The 17810-nt window shown below is 42.0% G+C and overlaps 1 protein-coding gene across 1 annotated transcript in view; it reads right to left on the bottom strand.

The window, feature by feature from the left end:
• NFX1 (nuclear transcription factor, X-box binding 1) overlaps positions 1-17810 on the bottom strand; it is a 118130-nt gene that overhangs the window by 66918 nt on the left and 33402 nt on the right. Inside the window, exons 4-6 of the mRNA XM_069958167.1 lie at positions 12199-12276; positions 11916-12021; positions 7205-7276 (exon numbers count right to left, since the gene is read on the bottom strand). Coding sequence (XP_069814268.1) covers positions 7205-7276; positions 11916-12021; positions 12199-12276 — 256 coding nt within the window. The remainder of the gene's footprint in view (positions 1-7204; positions 7277-11915; positions 12022-12198; positions 12277-17810) is intronic.

Genomic DNA, 17810 nt, shown 5'->3' with positions numbered 1-17810 from the left:
CCCAAGTGTTCCGTTCAAAAAGGAAACTTCCTCAGGTGTCTTAAACAAGGGGTCTTGTTTTCAAATAACAGTAATTATTTGACATTAAATGACGGCCATCGACTCAATTTTAACAGTCTGTGAACATAGCCATTTTGGGTTTTCAATCCACTCCTGGTGTTGGTTGCAAAACACTGAACAAAATACTGAACAAAAATACTGTGTGGGAACATAGCCTTACACTGGATTTTGGTGGATCAATAACAAACCCAGTATTACACTGAATATTGATGGATCAATAGCAAACCTGCAAATCTATAGTGGCAGATTTGCTGTGTACCCATTGAAGTCAATGTATAGCAAAATCCACAGCAAATCATTTGCAGATTTGCTACATGAATGTATGTATGTGAATGTAACCATATTCATAAAACACAAAACAAAAGGAAGAATGCAGGCATTACAGAGCAAGAATCTTTGACTTCTACATAAGCTTTAATTTACTAAAAGTCCTTTTTATGGCCCTGGCTTATCTATGTAATGTATATACCCCCCACCCAATTCACAGATGTCTCTCCTTTCTTGTCTGTAACATCCCTAAAAAGTTGTGCTGTTTCTGTCATTCATTTGTAAACTTGTCTTACGAAGGGATCTTCTAAATCCCGAAAGCTCACAGCTCTAACAATTTTTTGTTGGCCATTAAAAGGTATCACTCCTAAAATACTTTGATCACAAGTATTTACCACGATATGGATTTTTCTGGCTTACTCTGTACTATACTATTTTTTTTTCTAGAGCATTATGGGGAAATTCCAAGACAGGAGAAGCATTAAATTGTTGCTGTCAATTAAAAAAAATAAAATAATAATTTGAGAGAGGTCAATGCTGTGCCACCCACTCACCAGTGTAGTAGTGAAAAGCAGCTTTGGCTCAAAAGTCCAGTACAGGAATGTAGAGCCTAATGTAAGTGGGATGAAACCAGCAGAGTGGCTACAATGACTATAATGCAATGTGGAGGCAGGAATGGCAATTGGTTTGTTTGCACTCAACAGATCAGCACCATAATTGTTTCAGTATAAGGGCCTAGGGCTCCTATTGAACAAGGTCATCTCTGCCCTCAAGTGAAATAATTGTTTTTATTAGTCACAGTTCTGGGACATGCTACCTACTAGTACATTACATATCTATGGTAGTAACTCTCTAGTTACATAGACTTAGTATGTGAACCTGCTCGTTTGGCTTTTAAGAATGTGATTTTAGCAGTGAAAGGCTACTGTATGTTAATCATACATGTAAATATGGGGCTATGCTGGATGTCATCAGGAGTTGTATGCAATTTTATTTTGTATGCCTGAATAGAACTTAAAAGGGAATGTGTCATCAAAAAATTACTTTTTGTTTAAAAAATCTTTTAATTTATTTTTAAAAAAATTTCCAAATTTAGATCTACAATATACAATTATCCTGATATTCTGCAGTTTTTATCCTCAACATTGGGACTAAAATTAAGCTGAGACATCATGTTCGGCCAGTAGTGATAAGAGGAAGCTGCTGTAAAGTGATCTGTACAGCATTACAGCGTGATGTGACACCAGTAGATAGAGGAGCGGTCCCTGTGGGATGACCTTCTCAAAGGTCACAGTACACTTAGTACACTTTTACATTCATCTTAAAGGTACATTCACACGTACCGGATCCGCAGCGGATTTTCTGCTGCGGATTCGCAGCAGATTTCATCTAAATAACTGAACACAGCATCAAATCTGCACCATCAAATCTGCGGATCTGCTCCAGATCCTGTACGTGTGAACTCACCCTAAGGGGACAGACTCTGTCTATGTCCATAAGTCTTGCTGTAAAGCATGTCACTAAATGCTGTTAGGAACAGCCTAGACAATATGGTAATATAGAAAATGATTTACCTTTACTAGATAAGTGGTCCAAACAATGGAAACTGCAGTTCAATGTTTCCAAATGTAAAATAATGCACTTGGGGAGAAGGAATCCTCTATCAGAGTATCCTAATGGTAGTTCTGTGTTGGCAAAGACTCCAGAAGAGAAGCATTTAGGGGGAGTGATTTCTGACAGCCTTTAAGGGAACCTGTCACCCCTGGACGCCCCGCCCCGATACTTCCTCCATCCTGCCGATCCCGCTGTGGAGATACAGCCGCCCGCTCAATATGCAAATGAAAAGAGCTGAGTCAATTGTCCATAGGAAATCGCTGCTCCAGCTCATTGGCATATTGAGTGTGCAGATGAGTGGGCGGCCGTATTTCCGCAACAGGACCGGCAGTATGGGGTAAGTATGGGGGGGGCTATATCCTGGGGTAGGGTGGGTTCATGGAGGCCATCCAGAGCTGACAGGTCTTTAAAATAATTCAGCAGTGCAGCCAGGCAGTAGAGAAAGCTAATCATATGCTAAGCTGTAGCCAGAAAAATAACCAGTGGTATAACCATCTGGAATACTGTGTTAAGTTCTGCAGACCTCACCTCCAAAAATATATTGATAAAATAAAACCGTTCCAAAGACAGGCTACAAAAATGGTGGGTGTCTTAACGCATAAAACCTATCAGGAAAAACTTAAAAGGGGGGCGTCACAAAGCAAAGGTAAAATTAGATGTGTACCACATCCATGTATCTACTAAAAACAGCACATTTGTACTCCTTTGAACCCCTTCGCGTCAGCAACATGTACATATATGTTCCTGACTTCAGAGGGTTTGATGTGTGCGGGACCGCTGCAGTGAGAGCGGCCCCGAACACATCAGTGTCCAGGGAGCCAAGGGTAATGATAGGCAGCTGCAATCCCGCAGCTGCTTGCCATTAACCCCTTAAATGTCACAATCTATAGTGATCGCTGCGTTTAAGGTACTCAGTGACAGGAGAAGCTCCTGTCACTGAGTGATCGGGACATCAATAGACAAGCTTCGGGGGTCCCAACCACTTGTGCAGACGGGCGGGGGTAAAGTCACTTACCTCCATCCTGTTGGATCAGCATTCTATGTATAGAGTCTGCTCTCAGGCAGGCTCTATGCATAGATCACCGATAACACTGATCTCTGCTATGCTATGACATAGCATAGATCTGTATATGCAATCTAATGATCAAAATTTTTGTTACACCAATATGATATTAATGAAAACTAGAGATCATAGTGCAAAAAAATTACACCCCAACCAGCCCTGTAGGAGGAAAAATAAAAGCTCTACGGCTCTTAGAAGGCGGGGAGGAACATTGCATTAATTTGACCCGGACATTCGTGCATCAAAGGGCTCTGTCTTGAAGGGGTTAAAGTAGCCTATATCACTGTACTATTTTTCTTCTCTATGCATTTTTTTCTTTTCTTTTTAGGAAGCTGAATGGTAATGTTTGATTTTATGATATACATGTACAAGCGGGTCTGGGAGTGTGCGTGACCCAGAAGTGGCACTTGTGGACTAAATGCCGGTTTAGGGTATGTATAATAAGTGTGTGCATTTGTTTGTATAGCTTGAGAAAGGCCCATTTTTAACATATGGCCCGAAACGCGTTGCTGCCAATAAATTACCATTGAAGTTTGAGTACCAGCGTGGTTGTACGAAGTGCATTTACCGCTGTGGTTTCCAAGTGTTTGTCCTGGTCCACTATTCCATTGCACCTGCGCCTCCTATTGGTGAGGGGATCAAGTCCGCGGGTCTAAAGTGGACTATTGCTGCTTCTACAGAATTATAGTTGTCAGTTACGACTGTTTCTATGATCGTTTACTCCATCTCATCCCAGCAAATGAAGGAATGAGGTGGAACTACACTGAACGATTGGTGAACGATTAGTAAACGAATGGGGGATTACAGCCAAAGACTTTGGTGTCAGCAACAAATGAACAATGAATGGTTTCTTTTAGGCCGTTTGACTGTTGCCTGCATTTACATGAAACCATTATCATTTAAATTCTAACGATATAATGATAATTCGCATATAATCATTTCATGTAAAAGGGCCGTAAAACAGGATCAGGAGGGAAGGATTTTTTTTTTTTTTAACAAACTGAACACAAGAACAAGGGTCAACAAACTGGAATAAGTAGGGGAAAGATCAGAATCATCTGAAGAAGAAAATATTACTTTACTGAAAGAGTAGTATTTACTTGGAACAAAACTTCCAGCAGAATGTGATTGGTCTACAAACGACAATAACTGTTGGAATAAACATATATTTATCTTAAGATGAGGAAGGAATTAATAAAAGGATGGATGAGATGAACCAGGCAGTAGCAGATTATAATAGGTCCATTTTGGGTGGTAGCCCAGGGCACTGAGCTCCAAAAAGACTTATACTTTCAGTAGTGTATTGTCACCTGGCTACAGTTCTGCCATGATTTGCAAAAAATAGCTTCTTTTTTTTTTTTACAGTGTTTTTGCACAAATCAAGGCAAAACTGCAGCTAGGAGACAATTCAGTAACATTAGAGAATATGCTGAAGGACCTAAACATGTGACTATGATGTAATCACAGGTCCTGTATAGTCCTCACTATGGAGGAGGAAAACTAAAACTATGTGGTATGTGGAACGTGAGCCCTCTCTGCAGCGTGCGGTCCCCAGTTGCTATGTGCCCCTCTCCATGGTGGTTAGTGTGGGGGGGGGGGGGGGGGATCTGCCCACTTCCCCGCGATGCGATCGCGGAGGGGAGATCCCTTGTACTGAGCCGGCCAGGGCTCAGCGTCAGAATGACGTTGATCCCGGCAATCAGTGTATCTGGTCTGCTACAGACCAGAATATTAGAGCACCGATCTGATGGATCAGTGCTCTATTATATACACAGCATTGATCTCAATGGGAGATCAGTGCTGTGTGTATTAAAGTCCCCCAGGGGCTTCGCGTAAAAAAAATTCTCTACCCTAATTAAATCACCTACCTTTTCCCATTTTATAAATAAAAAAAATACATATTTGGTATTGCCGCGTGCACAATCACCCAAACTATTAAATTATCACATTACTGATCTTTATGGTAAACGGCACAAGTGCAAAAACCCGCCAAAGTGCAAAATTGCGCATTTTTGTTTACATCAAATCCAGAAAAAAATTTAATAAAAAGAGATCAAAGAGTCACATATACGCGAACAAGGTCCCCCCCCAAAAAAAAACAGATCGTAGCGCAAAAAACTCACACAATTTTAAACACAGTTTTATTTATTTATTTATTTTTTTAAAAGGTTTTAATGTTTTAAAAGCCATCAAATAAAATAAAAAAGTCATGCAAGTTACATATCGTTGTAACTGTACTGACTTGAGGAACATAGATAACACGTCAGTTTTACCATAGGGTGAACGGCGTAAACACGAAAACCCTCAAAATAAAAGGAATTGCAACTTTTTTTACAATTTCATTGCACATATTTTTTTCTGGTTTTGCAGCATATTGCGGACAGAACATGAAACCAATGTTATCCTATGTCCGTACGTGTATACGGGGCTGCGATCCGTGCCGCAAAAAAACGGACATGTTGTAATGCGGACCGTTTTTTGCGGCACGGATCGCTGGGGTAATGATGTGTGAACGTAGTGCTCCGTGAAGCACGGAGCACTACGGATACACATACGGTAGTGGCCACGGCCTGCACTACGGGTGTGTGAATGTGGCTTGAGCCTGTATTTGCAAAGTATAATTGGTGTCGCCCAAAAAAAAAAAAAAAAAGAGCTCATGTGGGTCTGTAGGGGAAATATGCAAGCGCAGTGGCCTTTTAATCAGGAGGAGGAAAAAACTAAAGCACAAAAATTAAAACTGGCTCCGTTCTTAAAGGGTTAAGATATTTAAAAGGGAACCTGTCACCCCCCGTGCCGGGGTGACAGGCTCCCGACCCCCCGTTAGAGACCCCTATACTTACCTCATCCCGCCGGGTCCCGCTTCTGGAGGTGGTCGGGTCCCGGAGATCTCAGCCGCTGCAGCCCGGCGCGCGCGCTGAGAGATGAGTCCAACGCTCATAGAGAATGACGGAGCGCTGGACTCTCCTGTCATTCTCTATGGGTGTTGGACTCATCTCTCAGCGCGCGCGCCGGGCTGCAGCGGCTGAGATCTCCGGGACCCGACCACCTCCAGAAGCGGGACCCGGCGGGATGAGGTAAGTATAGGGGTCTCTAACGGGGGGTCGGGAGCCTGTCACCCCGGCACGGGGGGTGACAGGTTCCCTTTAATACATTTTACAGGACTGAATTGAAGAGAGCTTGCATATGTGAACATAAATGTCATGAGACATTTAACATTTAAAAACAAAAAAATCAAACACTTCTGTTCTAAGGATCAGCAAAACAATGCTAATTACATTCCCATGTTACTCATTACTCTGTCATATGTCACTTCTAGGATGCCAAAGGAAACAAATGTACATAATCTCCACATGGTCATTGGGTGGAGGAAACAGCAAGGATGGTAAACATGCAAGAAACCATAAAACAATCGGTCATAAACATCCTTGATGTACAGACTTTAACTACAGGCCCTATTCCACCAACAGATCTGATGACAGATTATCTGCAAAAGATTTGAAGCCAAACCCAGGAACAGACTATAATCAGAGAACAGGTCATAAAGGAAAGACTGGATTTCTCCTCTTTTCAAGTCCACTCCTGGGTTTGGCTTCAAATCTTTGGCAGATAATCTGTCGTCAGATCTGTTGGTGAAATAGGGCCTTACCTCGCGGTAGCAAGGACTTAAAAACAAGAGAACATGACATTTACACTTGTACAGACCTTAAAGGGGCTCATTCACATCAAGGTTCAGCCCCCTCCTTTGCACGTGTATGTCAGCACTCTGTAACAATCGAAATAAACCTGCACATACATGACACACTACTTTTAGACTGAGTTCAACGTAACGTACAGGATCTGCAGCAGATTTGATTTGCTTTGAATCTGCAACTTCAAATCTTCTGCAAATCCTGTACGTCTGAACCTACCCTAATAGGGCAGTAACATATGTACAAGTGGTGTGCTACTATTTTGAAGTAAATGGGATCTGTGGATAATCTTGCAGATAGGTCAGTACTTGACTTTGACAGGCTGACACTGTATATATGCACAAAAGGGGGACAAACATTTTAATCCTCCCTATTACGACTGTAAATCAGTTTCTTTTTTTAATGTGTTAATACAGGCATAAAAACAGATTTCAGACATCTTTTCCAGTCTTTGAACAGTGGTGTTTCATTGTCATTTATCATTACTTACTGTATTGCAATATACACTCACCTGGTTCTTCCACATTCACATGTTTTTGTCATGAAAGCAGGGCAAGAGGGGCAAGGTCCAGGATGACACAGGCTAAGCAAAACAAAATAGTTAAGGTGAAATTATAGTCAAACGCAGTTTGAAAACAGTGAAACGGTGTATGATAAAGAACTTCCCATGACTTCCTTTAGCCAAAAATAAACCACTTGAGAATTTACTATATAAGCTCCTGAAAACTTACTAGGCAGTGTGTTACAGCTGGTACTGGGCTTCTCAAACCTTTTCTACTAGAGCTTCCCCTAACAGGGCAAAGTGATATTGGACCACACCATATATATTTGCATCATTACTGTACTTCCATAGCAGGTTCAGTGATGCAACTAGATCCCCTCTGTCTCAGCAAAGCCAGAGGCGTCATGAGAAATGTAAACTATATCAGGTGAATTATACCTGATAAGGAGAGGAAATCAACATAAAAAACAACCCATAAATGGCAGATCAACTTAAATAAGTATACATGGAGCACATACAATAACTTCCATATTGTTATACTAGGATAGCCTAAACTGCACTATATAAACTAAATAAAATGATTTGCAGGAGTGCTTCTTTAAAGTGTACCTGTCATTAAATTTTTTTTTTGTTGCAGAAATCAATAGTAAAAGCGATTTTAAGAACCTTTACAGTTGGGTTTATTAGCCAAAAAATGCATTTTTATCATAAAAAAGCAGTTTGAAGCTCTCCCCCCTGTCTTCATGGTTGTCTATGGAGAGGGGAGGGATGGAGGGAGATTAGGTACCAAAACAGGAGTTAATTTACAGCTACATCACCAGGCTATCTTCTCTGAAGTTAGCACTGACCTCTGAATACCAGTTTTTACACAGCTCCCACTGTGCAATCCTTCGTTCTCTGCTCTCTGCTGGTGACTAATCTCCCTCCTCCCCCCTCCATAGAACAGACAGGACCCGACTGATGTAAAAGAATCGAGATTTCCTGATAATGAGCAGTGAAGGGGGGGGGGGGGGGATGTACCTGGGGAGTCTTTTTGAATGCAGATAAGGGCATATTTGCCTAATAAACCCAATTACAAAGTTTCTTAAAATCGCCTGTACTATTGATTTCTGCAAAACAAAAAAACACGACAGTGACACTTTAATCATATCACAGGAAATAACAGAGTGGCCCTTGCACTGCTTAACCCCTTGCCGCAAAATGACGTTCCTGGAACGTCATGTAAAGCAGGTAGTTCCCGCAACATGACGTTCCAGGAACGTCATGGCTTCCCTGCCTCCCCCCGCTGTCCCTATAGAAGATCGGGCAGCAGGAGGATGCTATGTCACACAGCATCCCCCTGCTGCCTCTGTCCGGAGGGGAGCCGCGCTCCCCCCGGGCAGTTAACCCCATAAACGCTGCGGTCAATGCGACCGCAGCGTCTATGGGGAGATCGGGCGGCGGGGGGGAGGCTGCAGCACGTTGCCTCCCCCCACCGCCACAACTAGTATGTCCCCCGGCCCCCTCCCCTTGTCCCCCGATACCGGAGATCACCGCTATTACCGTTATAGCAGTGATCTCCGGTACCGGGAATTACCGGCGCCGCCGAGAGCTTTCATCTCCCCCCACCGTGAATCCACGGTGGGGGGAGATGAAAAATGTCCCCTCAGACCCCAGATCAGCCCCCCGATCAGACCCCAGATCACCGTACCCGGGCGGCCATCAGATCCAAGATGGCCGCCCCCATCCCTGCGATGTTTGTTCGCAGGGATGGAAATAAAATAATGATCAAAGCCCCATGCTCTCCGCCACCAGAGGTAGCGGAGAGCATGGGGCAGTGATCAGGGACCCCCCCGTGTGGTCCCGGAGCAGGCGATCGGCGGTATATACTATATACCGCCGCTCGACTGTTCCCAGTGCTGCCGGCACTTTTTATCCCCTGTCACCATAAATCATTGGTGACAGGGGATAAAAAGTGTTACAGTGTCGCCCCCCAAGTCGCCCCCCACCCCCCCTGTCACCCCCGTCCCCCAGTCACCCCCCCTTCCCCATATACTCACCGGATCCACGGAGCTCCTTCCTCCTCGACGTCCTGGCTGGTTATGAAGTGCGCATGCGCTCCACAACCAGCCAACTCTGAAAATTTGGTCTCTGTCACTGAACTATGATTACTGTGATAGAAAATATCACAGTAATCATAGTAATACAGTGAAACAAATGTATAAAAGTACAAAAAGTGACAAACACACAAAAAAATAAAACACACACTTTTTTTTATTATAGTAATAACTGCAGTTCACTCCCAGATTATTCCTAACCCCCCAGATTACCCGTAACCGCCCCAGGTTGTCCGTAATCACGCCAGATTGCACATAACCACCGCACGTCGCCTCTGACCACCACACGTCGCCTCTGACCACCGCACGTCGCCTCTGACCACCGCACGTCGCCTCTGACCACCCCAAATTGCCAATGACCCCCTCCAGATTGCCCATAACCACGCCAGATTGCCGTAACCAACCCAAATGACATATAAGCACTTTAGTTTATCCGTAACCAACCCAGATTGTCCGTAACCACCTCACGTTGGCCGTAACCACAGCAGGTTGCCTGTAATCATCTCAAGATTACCCGTAACCACAGCAGGTTGCCCATCACCACCCCAGATTACCCGTAACCACCCCACATTACCTGTAATCTCATTTTTTTTATTGTATTTTAGTAACTGCGCTGTTCTAATAACCATTACTAGCTGAGGTTTTGCTCCAGCAAATTGGCGCTCCCTTCCTTCTGAGCCCTGCTGTGTGCCCATACAGTGGTTTATGCCCACATATGGGGTACTGTTCAACTCAGGAGAACCTGCGTTACAGATTTTGGGGGGATTTTTTTCTCTTATTCCTCGTGAAATTTAGAAATTTTAAACTAAACCAACATATTATTGGAAAAATTAGAGTTTTTCATTTTTAATGGCCAATTTTGAATACTTTCCTCTAATACCTGTGGGGTCAAAATGCTCACCACACCCCAAGATGAATTCTCTGAAGGGTGCACTTTCTAAAATGGGGTGACTTATGGGTTTTTTTTTCTCTGCTGGCACTACAGGGGCTCTGCAAATGCACCTGGCGCTCAGAAACTTCTTCAGCAAAATCTGCACTGAAAATGCTAATTGGCGCTCCCTTTCTTCTGAGCCCTGCTGTGTGCCCATACAGTGGTTTATGCCCACATATGGGGTACCGTTGTACTCAGAAGAACCTGCGTTACAGATTGTGGGGTGAATGTTCTCTCCTGTTCCTCGTGAAATTTAGAAATTTCTAACTAAGCAAACATATTATTGGAAAAATTCGAGTTTTTCATTTTTACTCTCTACTTTTTAATACTTTCCTCTAATACCTGTGAGGTCAAAATGCTCACCACACCCCAAAATGAATTCTTTGAGGGGTGTACTTTCCAAAATGGGGTGACTTATGGGGAGATTTTACTCCGCTGGCACTACAGGGGCTCTGCGCAAAATCTGCACTGAAAATGCTAATTGGCGCTCCTTCCCTTCTGAGCCCGGCTGTGTGCCCATACAGTGGTTTACGCCCATGTATGGGGTACCGTTCTACTCAGGAGAACCTGCGTTACAGATTTTGGGGTACTTTTTTTCTCCTGTTCCTTGTGAAATTTCAAACTAAACTAACATATTATTGGAAAAATTCAGGTTTTTCATTTTAACTGTCTAATTCTGAATACTTTCCTCTAATACCTGTGGGGTCAAAATGGTCACCACACACTAAGATGTATTCTTTGAGGGGTATACTTTCGAAAATGGGGTGACTTATGGGGGGGTTTCTCTCTGCTGACACTACAGGGGCACTGCAAACACACCTGGCGCTCGGAAACTTCTTCAGCAAAATCTGCATTAAAAAAGCTAATTGGCGCTCCCTTCCTTCTGAGCCCCGCTGTGTGCCCATACAGTGGTTTACGCCCACATCTGGGGTACCGTTGTATTCAGGAGAACCTGCGTTACAAATTTTGGGGAGCTTTTTTTCTCATGTTCCTTTTGAAAATTAGAAACTTTAATCTAAACGTATATATTATTGGAAAATTTAAATTTTCAATTTTTTTACGGCCTGATGGTGAACACTTTCCTCCAGCCCCTGTAGGGTTAAAATGCTCATTATACCCCTAGATTAATTCTTTAAGGTGTCTAGTTTCCAAAATGGGGTCACTTATGGGGGTTTCCAGTATACAAGCCTCCTAAATCCATTTAAAAAAAGAACTGGTCCCTAAAAAAAATCCATTTTGGAAATTTCATGAAAATTTGATATATTGCTAATAAATTTCGAAGTCCCGTAACACCTTAAAAAAGTAAAATATGTTTACCAAATTATGCCAGAATAAAGAAAACATATTGATAATGTGATTTAGTAACTAATTTATGTGCTATGACTTCCTTTTTTAAGAAGCAGAGCATTTCAAAGTTCATAAAATGCAAATTTTTCTAATTTTTCATGATATTTTGATGTTTTTCACACAAAAAAACACAAAGTAGTGACCAAATTTTGCCACTAACATAAAGTGCCATATGTGACGAAAAAAACAATCTCAGAATCGCTAGCATACTTTAAAGCATCACTGAGCTATAAACGCATAAAGTGAGACAGGTCAGATTTTAAAAAATTAGCTTGGTCATTAAGGCCAAAACAGGCTTTAGAGGCAAGGGGATAAACTAGACATGTGATGTCTCAAGCGGTCTTACATGTTGCAGGTATGAGGACAATCAAGGCCAGAGCGCTTCTTTCCACAAAGTTCACCACAACTATGGGGAATTTCATTTCTATTCCATTCAGGGTTATTGACTTTACCTTTAAAGAAAGAAAAAGAAAAAAAAGTAAAAAAAAAAAATCTGTTCACCCATCTTCATTTCAGCCATCATTGTGTGTATATTTATATATATATATATATATATATATATATATATATATATATATATATATATATATATATATATATATATCTATATCTGAGCAGTCAAGACATACCACAAAAGCAGGTGTAGATGCTCGGAGCTCGAGAGGAGACATTTTGACAAGCGGGGCATCTCCAACCACTATTTGCATCTGAAAGAACAAAAATTAAGTGTATTCTCTTTTACACACCATTGTAATAGGCTGTACATAATGACTCATCCATGCTAGAAAAACAGCATTATAGCAAGAGCAAAAGATGCAGTAGTACAGGCAATTACAAACACTTACTATGTATAACCCCCCCACCCCCAAAGTCATGCTGAATTCCTATTATAAAAGCAGTCACAAGGAAATGGCAGATGGTATCAGCTCTGACAGTGTTAATAAAAAGCCCAGTAAATCTTGCCTTCAAGTTGGGGCTCAGACATTTTTTTTTCTAAACAGCCGGGGAGGAGGTGGCTGAACACAACATGCAACTCCCCGACTCCAGCACTGGGGTCCACTCTCCTCTGGTTCCCTGTCCGCTTCCTGTCTGAGTGATGACCTGGGTTGTAACAAGTCAGTGGCCCTAACTGACTGTCTGAGCTGCCTGACATGTCACAACCCAGGTCCCCACTCAGACCAAGAAGCGGCCAGGAGACCAGGAACTGGAGCGGAGGAGGGTGTACCCCAGCACTGGAGCAGGGGAGTGTGGAAGTCTGAGCCCGGACCTCACCTTTAACTGCCAGTAAGCCCAGCTTCCTTTAGGACTCTCCTATCATAATCCAGTCTCTGTAATCAATTACTAGAGGCTCCAGCAGACCTTAGTCATCGAGCCCATAATAAGTAATAGAGCAGAGAACATACATACATATGTACTGCACTGATCTCTATGAGCAATCAGTGTATCATTTTTTTCCAATCAACCTTTTTTCCAATAAATAAATAGAAATAAACATATTTGCTATTGCTATATGCGGAATCGCCCAATCTATTAAATTATCACTTTACTGATCTCGCATGGTAAAATCGCCCAAAAAAAGTCAAAGTGCAAAATTGCAGATTTTTAGTCATATAATCAAATAAAAAAAAATTTTGAATAAAAAGTAATCAAAAAGTCAAATATAAAATAGGCAAGATACTGACAAAAAGTACAGATAATGGTGCAGAAAATAAAACCACATCCTAAAAACTAAAATTGTTATTGGGATCAGAATAGAGCAATTTAAAAAACATTAAGGGGGAGATTTATCAAACTGGTGTAAAGTAGAATTGTCTTAGTTGCCCCTAGCAACCAATCAGATTCCACTTTTCATTCCTCACAGACTCTTTGAAAAATTAAAGGTCGAATCTGATTGGTTGCTAGGGGCAACTAAGACATTTCTACTTTACACCATTTTGATAAATCTCCCCCTTAGTATTTTTTTTAAACGTTTCAGTTTTTTAAAAGCAGTCACATAAAATTAAAACGTTATATAACTTGCCTAGCTTTAGCACACTAAAATAAAAAGAAAAAAAATTGCTTTTCTATTTTTTTTTCCTTCAGTTTTGAGGCATATTTTATACAAAAATGAAGCCTGACATTACAATGTACAATTGGTGTCGCAAAAAAATAATGGCTCATATGGGTATGTAGGTTAAAAAGTGCAAGCGATCTAGCCTTTTAAACACGAGGATAAAAAGAAAACTGAGGTGAAAAAAGTGCAAACACAAAAATGTGCTTGGTGACTAAAGGGTTAATACATGCCATCTCCCAGGATGAAGGACTAAACATGAAATAATCTGTGGAATGTAGTTGTGAAGTTTTATCTAATTTTATATAGATCTTCTGACATGTAATGAAAACAAACTGTGTCAGACGAATCTTGCTGTTGTTAAAGCCAACCTCAAATGTTACCCATGCACAGGAAGAAAAACATAAATGCCCTATAATTATCAATGTACTAATGACACTACACAGCAGGCCACAATGAATCTTGTGTAAATGTAAGGGGCTTTATGCCTGTACTCATCACATCGAGAGCTGCTCTTCAACCATGCTCCACAGAGAAATCAACAGACCTCCCGTTGTGAAATACATGAGACAACAGCAGCAGGTTTGTCAAGAGAAAGCCAGCACTACTAACAAAAGATGAGAGTGTAACATGGAGGGGTTAGCTGGTATCCTGAAACAACCACTAATCTACAACCACTTTGGCCATATAAAGATACTGCCCGGCTGTCCCGGACAGTTATAGGTCCCTATCCCAGAAGTATACTTAAACAAAAAAAAACTTATATATAATATAATCAGGTCACCCTAAGCTATTTAATGATAACATGTAATTTTTTGGGTTGAGTCTGTGGGCAAGCCATAACATGTCCTATAGACAGCTATATCACTTGCATGTGAATAAATGTAACACTTTTGAGCATTAGGACTATAGCCATGCTAAAGACCAAGCCTAAACTGACAATGACGGGCTGGCATTATCAGGGTAGTCTCTGCTTTAAAGTGACATTGTCACCCCCTTACTATATGTGCGAGTTCTCCACAAGCTTAAATGCTGCACATTCAATCTATACTTGTATGAAACTTCTCTGTGTTTTCTTTCTGCTCTAAAATTTGTTAAAATTTATTGCTAAAATTTATAATGATCCCATAAGCTGCAGTCCCTAGCTCTGCCCCCTCTCCGCTGTCCCCTGCCGCTGTTAGAAGCTTGTAACAGCGGTACGGTAGAGAGGGGAGGGGGCAGAGCTTCCGGCCATGGACACCTGAAGCTTCCAGTGTCCATGGCTACCATTAAGCCTCTGCAATCATATTGCAGAGCCCCAATAGTTACCAGACAGAGAACTCTCTCTCTGTAGAGGGAGAATTCTTTGTCTGAAGCCCTATAGATGCTGACGCACCCTATAGATAGGTGCTGACAGTTGCGGCAGGTCCCCGGCTATCACTGACTGCCAGGAGCCGCCGCAGATGACACAGGCACAGCTTCTGTGCCTGGGTCATCTTGCATTGTATATTAACATCGCTTAGGGAATAGGCTGCAGTGACATTAATTTACTGTGCAGCGGCGGGAGGGGCTTAAAGTGATATTGCCACCCCCCCCCTTTCTATATAAGGAGTTCTCAGTATTAGTAAGTGTACATCCATTAATGAAATAAAAGTTTGAGCCTTTGCTATTCCTCAGTGCTATTCCCATTTCAAGTATACAGCAAGTAAGATGTTACACTATTAAGCTTAAATTGTGGACATGTTTTATCTCTGAATGTTTCCATGCTTGCTTTGTCTGTGTGGAATTCAGTGGAGAGATGGTTGTGCTTGAAGAAAAGTTGCCCTAAATTGGAAGATTGTTATCCTTGGAAACCCCCATTATTCCCAATAGATGAGTCTATCATGCAGGAGGGCCTGTGCCTCTAATGTACTGATGGTAGATGGTATGAATGAGTAAGGTGCTAGTAATGCAACATATTATAGATCTCTTATTTATGGTGCGTTCACACCTACAGGATCTGCAGCTGATTTTCTGCAGCAGATTTCATTTAAATAACTGAACACAGCATCAAATCTGCTGCAGATCTGCTGCAGATCCTGTAGGTGTGAACGCACCCTTAATGTGATATTCCACCCAAGAGTCCACTACAGGGCTTCCCAGTCTGTATTTTCCATAGAATACAGGATGTAGGAATAGGCCCTTACACTAGCGTTTGCAGATTTCTTTCTATTCATTTCCAAGTGAGACACTTGAAAAGAAAAAAAAACCAACACCAGCATCATATGGCTCATTGTGCTGTACTATAAAAATTGTATTTTTACCATAAATGGGTTTCTGTGCTGCAGCACTCATGTCACATAATGTAAGGAATATATGGAAATCTTAGAGGGATGTTTGATAATGCATACAGCGCTGCTAATCACTCTTCTCCATATCAAAACCTATTTCTGTAGTTTTTTTCTCCACTGCTGACAATGGCTCTGCATGGCAATTGTAAGCCAAGTTGCCATAACAACACTACATAAAAATAATAAAAACAAGGAGGAAAATGCTTGGGCTAAGCAGTACATTACCTTTCAATGAAATGACATTTTACATATACATTATTACATCTGCATTTATTTTCTTAGTATTTCACAAAGGTTAACCGAATAGTGACCACAAATGTTTTAGTAAAATAGGAACAAGGTGCTCAAGTTAATGATGCCATAACAAGTTTAGAGCTTCTCTATGTATCCTGTATAAACATTGGGGCTTGCCACATATGCAAGTATTTTTCCCAGCAGATCTGTACAAATATTATATGTATTAGACACTTTCTGAGCCTTGATGGAAAAGGGAGGTGGCTTTGCTGGGAAGGAATGTGGCTTAAATGGGCACAGTCATTAAAAACAACTCTGCATATTCTGCAGCATTAAAGGGGTAGTGCGGCGCTAAGAAATTATTCACATCATAAAACACGTTACAAAGTTATACAACTTTGTAATGTATGTTATGTATGTGAATCGCCCCCTTCCCCGTGTTCCCCCACGTACCATACATACCTGACACGTGTCGGTCCCCGATCTTCTGTCAACGACATCATCGACATCCGCGTCATCAGCTGCTCAGCCGCGATTGGCTGAGCACAGTTATGCTCAGCCAATCGCGGCAGAGAGGGGGCAGCAACAGGGACAGCTGCAGCGATTCAGCCGGCCTCCCGAAGATTATGTAGTTGACAGAAGATCGGGGAAGGGGGACGACATGCGTCAGGTATGTATGGTACACTACACTTCCGGGTCCACGTGCGGGGGTGGGGGAACACGGGGAAGGGGGCGATTCACATACAGAACATACATTACAAAGTTGTATAACTTTGTAATGTGTGTTATTTTGTGAATAATTTCTCAGCGCCGCACTATCCCTTTAATATCCAGCATATTTGTAACTCACTTCATTAGAAAAAAAAAAGGACTGGTTTTCTATGGGAAATTCAAAGTTATAACATTGGCCACTAGGCACCTCAATAATTATAGCAATTTTGACAGTGACTAGGAAATGAGGGCTGGAGATTCAGAGCTCTGCTCCGATGCTGTCAATGTCAGTGTAGGGAGAGAGAAGCAGACATGGAAAAGACAGACAGCAAGGCACATTAGGTAATCTCTTGAACTAATCCTATAGGTTTTGTGTAAATGATTGTGACATCTATAATTTTATTAGTACAGTATAAATTTAACCCTATATTGAAAAACATTTTTTTTGTATGTTTTTTTTAGGGTGCCTCACACCTACCGGATCTGCAAAATCCGCTGCGGATCCAGTCCCATTCACCCCTATAGAGCACATACTCCACATACTCTCCGCTCAGCCAATCAGTGCTGCCGTGCACCGATTGGCTGAGCGGGACAGGAGCCGGAAGCCTTACATGCAGCCGTGTCACCAAGCAGGTAATGTATGCCCCTGGCGGTGGGCTGCGGGGGGTTAACGCACATTCTCACAGTGGGACGTCAATCCCGCTGCGAGGATAAATGGGACTGGATTTGCAGCGGATCTCGCTGCGAATCCACAGCACGAAATCTGTGGCGGATCTGTTAGGTGTGAAGGCACCCCTAATGTGATTTTTCAACAACTCTTGCTATAATTGAGACATTTTTACCACATATTCGCAGTTAATGACACAATTTGTTCGCAATTGGTGCAATTCTTGCAAAATTCCCCCATTTTTATCAAAAATTCACTGTAAAAAAATTA

Source organism: Dendropsophus ebraccatus, chromosome 2, assembly GCF_027789765.1.
Source record: "Dendropsophus ebraccatus isolate aDenEbr1 chromosome 2, aDenEbr1.pat, whole genome shotgun sequence".
NCBI lineage: Eukaryota > Metazoa > Chordata > Amphibia > Anura > Hylidae > Dendropsophus > Dendropsophus ebraccatus.
The sequence above is the reverse complement of the archived record's forward strand: the minus strand, read 5'-3'. Positions and strand labels throughout refer to the sequence as shown.